Consider the following 8,053-nt stretch of genomic DNA (forward strand, 5'->3'; position numbering starts at 1 on the left):
AGACAGAGACACAGAGACACAGACACACAGACACAGAGACACAGACACACAAACACAGAGACAGAGACACAGACACAGACACACAGACACAGAGACACAGAGACACAGACACAGACACACAGACACAGAGACAGAGACACAGAGACACAGAGACAGAGACACAAAGTCAGAGACACAGACACAGACACAGAGACACAGACACACAGACACAGAGACACAAACACAGAGACAGAGACACAAACACAGAGACACAGAGACAGAGACACAAAGTCAGAGACACAAAGTCAGAGACACAGAGACAGACACAGAGACAGACACAGAGACACAAACACAGAGACACAAAGTCAGAGACACAAAGTCAGAGACACAGACACAGAGACAGACACAGACACAGAGACACAAACACAGAGACAGACACAGACACAGAGACACAGACACACAGAAACAGAGACACAAACACAGAGACAGAGACACAGAGACACAAACACAGAGACACAGAGACACAAAGTCACAGACACAGACACAGAGATACAGAGACACAGATACAGAGACACAGATACAGAGACACAGACACAGAGACACAGAGACACAAACACAGAGACACAGAGACACAAACACAGAGACAGAGACACAGAGACACAGACACAGAGACACAGAGACACAGACACAGACACATAGACACAGAGACAGCAGATCAACAACATTATAATGCACATTCAGCTCGGACACTTAAAGAGAACAAACTGCATACATCCACTAATATCAATACAACACCAGATGATTCAAACACTGAAGAAGGAAAGTGAAGGTTATTAAAAAGATTTGCACAATTTGCCAATTGATTCTTAAATTTTTTATTGACTGACCCTCTTTTTGATAATTAAACAGTACATCTGCATGTTCAAGGTGAATATATAAATATATATATATTGTATCTTCCAATAGCTGCTCGCATAAAATTCAAGGCATTGATGTTTGCCTACAAAACTACCACTGGCTCTGCACCCATTTACCTAAATTTGTTACTTCAGACTTATGTGCCCTCTAGAAGCTTGCGTTCTGCAAGTGAACGTCGCTTGATTGTGCCATCCTTAGCAGTGCAGTCCTTAGCCATCTTCAAGAATATATATTAATATTTATATATATCATTTTTACTAAGTGTTTTATTTTGTTGTTTTAGTTTTAGTTTTAGTTTTACACTTTTATCATTTAATTAAATATTAGCTTTTCATCAACTCATGAACCCCAGTTTGTCAAACCCTGAGCTAATGTAAAGACATTCTTGCGCATTTTTAAATGATCAAATAATTTAATGACAAATTAAAAATATAAATAAATATTCAATATAAAAAATAAAGTTTATTTATTTGTTTAAAAAAGGATATTTTTTATTATTTTATTTACAATAATGAATATTACTCAATGATTGTGTTTAGTTCTTCATCTCTATAATTGATCAGCTGCTGTGTGTTTGCTCTCTCACCCATAGTCTGGTAGTTGAGCGCCACAAACTGACAGCCGGCGCTCCAGAACGGCTGAGGACTGTAGTTTGAAGAGTCCACACGGGTTCCTTTAGGATAGATACGACTCATCTGCCTCTTATTATATCTACAGACATCAGTTTAGGAAAGCAGTGACATCCAAACACCAAAAAACAATCTGAATCTGAGTCTAACTGAGAGGACAAGAACATGACAGAAGTAAAGGATACTCCACCCAGTCCACAGCGCTCTTAGCGATCAGACTCTCTCCTTTGGTTTCCACGAAGGAAGATATGACAAAACTCTTGTTTTTTTCTAGATTTGGACAGAATCAGATCATCAATGAGAAACACATGAGACAGAAGGCAGAAACCACAGATCCAGTCCTGAGATGCAGCACATTTCCATGTCTTATAATAAAAGTACAAATTTTTAAATAAAGATATTAAATAAAAAAATAAAATTAACTGAATGAACACAAATAAAACATTTTATTATTGTAATATTTAATTATAAAAATTGTATGTATATATATATATGAAATTAGAGAGATCTAAGAAATTTAAATATATAAGAAAAATATAATAATAATATTAATACATTTATTTTACTGTAAAAATAGAATATAAATAGATACGGTGTCTTAATGTATCCATTTGAAACGTATGGTTAAACCTTCTGACTTTTATTATGATTTCATTCATTCTGGGTGAATTACAATTATTATTATTATTATTATTATTATTATTATTATTACTAAATAACAATATAAAAATTGCTAAATAAAAACTATTGCAATATTTTGCTGTAACTTGTTTTATTAAATAATTCAATAATAATTATTTTACATTACTTGTAAAATTAATTTATTTTTAATTTATTAATTTTCTTACATTTTTCATTCCCTGCCCTCAAAGCGTGAACTATTGAAATGTATACAGTATAAATAAGATGCAAATATAAAATCATAATAATAATATAAATAAAAATCAAATGGTGTGTTAACATCAATTAATGCTAACATGAACAATAAAGAACTGTATTTTGAACTATTTTATTGGTTTATACATTTGTTTTTGCATTTTTTTTTATAGATTAAATGGGAATCATTTGCCAAAATAGTTATTTATATTTATTGTGTAATATTGCATAAGAGGAGGTTTCAGGGGCATTTATTAAATATTCATCACTCACTGGCTGCGTTCTCAAAAGAGATGAATTTGTTGGGCTGTACGTAGTTGACCAGAGCTGACATCTCTTCATACGCTGTCACTTCCTGTCCAGCGGTTCCCTGAGAGGAAATGACAAATAATAGAGACTCAACAGAGGTTGATTCATAAAGAGAAGTCATTATACTTCATGCAGCAAACAATTACTTGTAAAAAGTAGCTTGGAGGGTCTTAACTACATGAAAAGTTACTACAATTCTCTTCAAAAACATGTTTTCTTTTTTTTTTTTTTTTTTTTTTAAAGAAATTAATATTTTTATTCAGCAAGAATGCATTAGAATTTTTTCTAAAAGTGACAGTAAAGACTAAAACTTAGTTAAGTTATTATTTTAATCAAAATAGAGCAAAAACAGGCAATGCTGTCTCTTGATTAAATGTTGTATAAAAAAAAAAATATATATATATATATAATTATTTTTTTTTTTTAGTTTTCACTTGATTTGTAATCATACTGATTTTTGGAGAGACAAAAATGTCACTCTTCATATGATATTCACTAACTATATGAAATGATATAATATATATACATTTTCTGCCCTCATATCTTGAATTTTGTGATCATTCTACATGCATTCTAATAGACCCTTACTGAAAATGCAGGTTTTTATCACAGGAATAAATTACATTCTAACTCATATTCACACAGAAACCAGCTATTTTGAATCGTAATAATATTTAACATTTTTACAGCTTTTCGGACAAATAAACGCGGCCTTGGTTTAGCAGAAGAGATTTAATTTGGTTTGAAAAAGTGCATTTGTGAATTCTGAATTCATGGGATTTTAACCATACTAGTTCATCTAGTTCACCTCATCAGAGTTCTTCATCTTCTCCTCGTCCTGTTCATCGTGGTCATCATGTTCTTCACGGTCATCTGGAGCAGTTAGACACAAGATACTGTTATTTTCAGTGGTTTTGTTCATTGAATCATCTTCACAAACTCTGTTAACAGAAGAACTGACCGGTTGCATGCGGCGGGTCGCTGCTCTCTGGGTTAGCTGGAGCGGGTTGGTTAGGATCGGCGGGTTGGTTGGACTCAGAGTCGTCCGCAGATGCGTTTGCTTGTTCTTGACCAGATGCTTTCTTGACCTGTTCTGGTTTGCTGGCAGGTGCGCTGCTTTTCTTATTCTTGATCAGGATTTTACCCATCAGCTCGTACGGACTCGGCACCGGGTGACCCGGCTTCAGCTGAAAAACAAAACCACAGAAGATCAGATCGGATATTAAGTCAAATCACTATTTGACACTTTACAATAAGGTCCTATTGATTGATGTCCGTTAAAGCATTGCCATTATGTTGAGCAATACTTTGCTACTAATATATGTTAACTTTAATAAAAATACAACCATTCATTGCTAGCTCAGGTTGCTTTTAATTATGTTTTAGTAAATACTCAAATTAACAATAACTAAGATCAATGAATGCTTTAGAAATATCATTTATTGTGAATTAATATATATATAAGTAATGTTAAACTGAACCTCACTGTATTGTGTTACTGGCTCCTTTTTATTTTATTTTATTTTGTTTTATTTTGTTGTTTTATTTTGTTTTGTTTTGTTTTGTTTTATTATTTTATTTTATTTTATTTTATTTTTTATTTTTTATTTTTTATTTTTTATTTTTTTATTTTATTTTATTTTATTTTATTTTATTTTATTTTATTTTATTTTATTTTATTTTATTTTTTTATTTTGTTTTGTTTTGTTTAGTTTTTTTCACTAGTCCATTTTAAATGCTTTATAAATGTTATTTATTTATTTCTAAATGCATTATTAGTTCATTTTAAATAATATAGTTAACAAATAGATCTTTATTGTAAATTGTTAATTTTAGTTCACTATGGTCACTATTTATATTATTTATCATTTTTAATCACATTTTCATTGCCACTAGTCCATTTTAGTTAGAGGTATTAACTTTAGAAGTATTTTTTTGTTTAGAATAATTTTTTATTTTAAGTTCATTTAAGTAATTTTAACAAAATATAACTAAATAATAATGTAATTTAACTAAAATTTATTATTTTATTTATTATTTTATGTTGTTTAATTACATTTTGTCTTCACTTGTCAATTTTAAATGCTTTAGAAATATTTTTATTGGTTCTCTCTCATGTTAACAAATATAGTTAGCTAATGTAACCGTAATGTAGTTAATTTTACTGTTTGTAACTGGTCATCATTTATTTAAATTTATTAAATTTTTATAATTTTTTCATCTTCACTACTCAATTTTAAATAGTCCTGTGGTGTGACAAACTATATTTTTAATGATTTATCTAATGCCATATATATGAAGCGTTTGGACTCACAGGATATTTTTCCAGAACGTCAACGAGCAGAGCGTCTCCAAAGATCGTCCTGCAGTAGTTGGCCATCTTCTCCTGCTGCTTGACTCTGAAACAAACACACATGAGCGCATTTATATCACATCCCAAATATCACACCATCAAACCTGCAGTGTGAGGAGCAAAATGTGTTCGTCTGTCAATCAGATATTAGGGGTGTGTCTTACGAATCGACGTGGTTCTCAAAGGAGAGGACCACAGGATACTTGGATGTTTTAAAGGCGCTCTCAGCGATGGCTTCAATCACATCCTGTCATGAAGAAACAACATCCTTTACCCTTGTGAAGAAAGAAGCCCACTTAATCATACTGAATGTGCACTTCAAATCGTAAAAAAAAAAATTATATATATATATATATATATATATATATATATATATATATATATATATATATATATATAAATAAACTGTAGATAATATAATATTAATGCAATAATAGGCCATTAAATTGCACTTTGCAATAAAGTCAAATTAGATTATGTTAAAGTTCATTTTAAATGATCATGTTTTAATGCTTTTGATTTTAATAACTGTAATAATTTAGAATGTTTAATAACTAGGGTTATGAAATGCTTTAAAAAGTAGTTTTCACTGTTAGTTCATGTTAAGTAATATATTTAACCAATGTCAATAAGGGTTCAGAAGTCCTTTATAATTTTTTTTATAAATTTTTTTATTTTATTTTATTTTTAATTTAATTTAATTTAATTTAATTTAATTTAATTTAATTTAATTTAATTTAATTTAATTTAATTTAATTTAATTTAATTAGTTTTATAATTTAATTAATTTAATTAAATGTGTTCAAATGTAATTATAAAATTATATTAAATGATATATCATATATGAATGAATGATATACAAGTATATTCTTTTAAATAATTTAATTTCTGTAATAAGTGCTTTTTTTAAAATGCTAAATTCTATCTATGTCAAAGTGTGCTTTTTCACGTGGCTATTCAGATATATCTGAGTATTTAGGTTTTACATTAATGTATTATCTTACAGTGCATTTGGACTATAAACTGTTTTTACCAGTATATGTGTTCCCTGGGAATTGAACCTACCACCCTCTGCGCTGCTGACACAATGCTGTACCACTGAGCCACAGGTTTAGATTCAGTTAGGGTTAGGGTTTAGTTGAGCTGAAGTTATTGCATGAGCTGCTCCCGATTTTCACATTGAGCTTGCATTGATTATGAGCCTCCACTGTACATCCCATAATAACAGCGAGATCTCTGATCGGAGGAACTGACCTTGAAGAGGATCTCGGTTGTCATGGTGAAGCCGTGGGTGATGATTGGCTCTTCATCGGGAGGTTTGCCCTTCCAGCAGTCGAGCTCCAGACAGCGGCACCCAGCGAGGAGACACTGGCGGTACATCTCCGGAGACGAGACGCCCGTCAGCTGCCCGGCTACACACAACACACGCTTCAGATAAATATCTAGAAACACCGTTTATAGTCACTGCTTTGGTTTCCTCCTCACCGGTGAGATAGGTGTTGTGGGAGGACTTGACGAAGTAATGTGGGATGGGTTGGGTCATATCGTGACTCTGGGCCAGTTTGTCCAATTTCACCACCGATGTTTCAGACCCCATCAGATAAAACATCAAACCTTCTGGAGAAATCTGACCTGCAGCAGCACAAACTAAGAATGAACCTTCAATAATAATATTCATTATTATATTATATTATATTATATTATATTATATTATATTATATTATATTATATTATATTATATTATATTATATTATATTATATTATATTATATTTTTATATTTTATAAACTTTACATTTATTACAGGTTGATACTTCACAGATCTATTAATTATTATATTATATTATATTATATTATATTATATTATATTATATTATATTATATTATATTTTTATATTGTATAAACTTTACATTTTTTTACAGGTTGATACGTCACAGATCTATTAATTATTATATTATATTATATTATATTATATTATATTATATTATATTATATTATATTATATTATATTATATTATATTATATTATATTATATTATATTATATTATATTATATTATATTATGTTATACACATATATGATACTTCACAGATCTATTAATGATTATGTTATGTTATGTTACGTTATATATTATTATATTAAGTTAAAAGTTAAAGTTAAAGTTGTTAATTTTGTTGTGTATTATTGTCATTTTTATTAGTTATGTTTTTTAATGTGTATATCGTTGTAAATAACATTATATTTTAGTTTTATTAATATTTTTAACTTGTTTTTATCTTAAGATTTTACATTGTAATATAAGTTAGTTTTACTATATTTGTTGTGTATTAAAGAAAATAAAGTTTTACTAAATTTGCTGTGTCATTTTTATTAGTTATGTTTTTGAATGTCTATGTAGTTTTTATTACTATTATATTATATTATAGTTTTTATTAATATTTTGAACTAGTTTTTATATTTATATTTTTCATTTTTATTTACATTTTAGAATAATAAACATTTTCTTATGAAGAAAGCTATTTTAAGCATATATGTAATACAATTTTAGTGATGTTTCTGATTAAAACACGAATAAAACTTTTGCCAATGGGTCATTATATTTTTAATTTAATTTAATTTAATTTAATTCAATTTAATTTATTTTATTTTATTTAAAAAAAAAAAATAAAAAAAAAACTGTTGGCAGTGGATCAAGACAATCCTTAAAAACTTACAAATACCAAAACTAGAAACTGAAAGAAAATAAGTTTACACAGAAGTACTAAAATTATAAAATTAAAATGAAAGCTATAGAAATAAAAAAATAAACACTGACAAAAGCACATAAAATCTAACTAAAAATAAAACAAAAAATATAACCGAAAACATTAAAAATAAAGCATTAAATTAAATTAATTAATATTTTTAAATTAAAATATTAATTCAATCAATAACACTGCATTTCAGATGATATATATATATATATATATATATATATATATATATATATAT

General features: G+C 28.7%; 1 protein-coding gene across 1 annotated transcript in view; it reads right to left on the minus strand.

Moving 5' to 3' along the window:
* LOC132112167 (1-phosphatidylinositol 4,5-bisphosphate phosphodiesterase beta-2-like) overlaps window positions 1–8,053 on the minus strand; it is a 32,309-nt gene that overhangs the window by 17,393 nt on the left and 6,863 nt on the right. Inside the window, exons 10-18 of the mRNA XM_059519745.1 lie at window positions 6,550–6,696; window positions 6,319–6,476; window positions 5,229–5,311; window positions 5,026–5,110; window positions 3,673–3,898; window positions 3,520–3,584; window positions 2,676–2,772; window positions 1,712–1,796; window positions 1,484–1,608 (exon numbers count right to left, since the gene is read on the minus strand). Of these exons, the coding sequence (XP_059375728.1) occupies window positions 1,484–1,608; window positions 1,712–1,796; window positions 2,676–2,772; window positions 3,520–3,584; window positions 3,673–3,898; window positions 5,026–5,110; window positions 5,229–5,311; window positions 6,319–6,476; window positions 6,550–6,696 (1,071 nt within the window). The remainder of the gene's footprint in view (window positions 1–1,483; window positions 1,609–1,711; window positions 1,797–2,675; window positions 2,773–3,519; window positions 3,585–3,672; window positions 3,899–5,025; window positions 5,111–5,228; window positions 5,312–6,318; window positions 6,477–6,549; window positions 6,697–8,053) is intronic.

Source organism: Carassius carassius, chromosome 31 (assembly GCF_963082965.1).
Source record: "Carassius carassius chromosome 31, fCarCar2.1, whole genome shotgun sequence".
Classification (NCBI taxonomy): domain Eukaryota; kingdom Metazoa; phylum Chordata; class Actinopteri; order Cypriniformes; family Cyprinidae; genus Carassius; species Carassius carassius.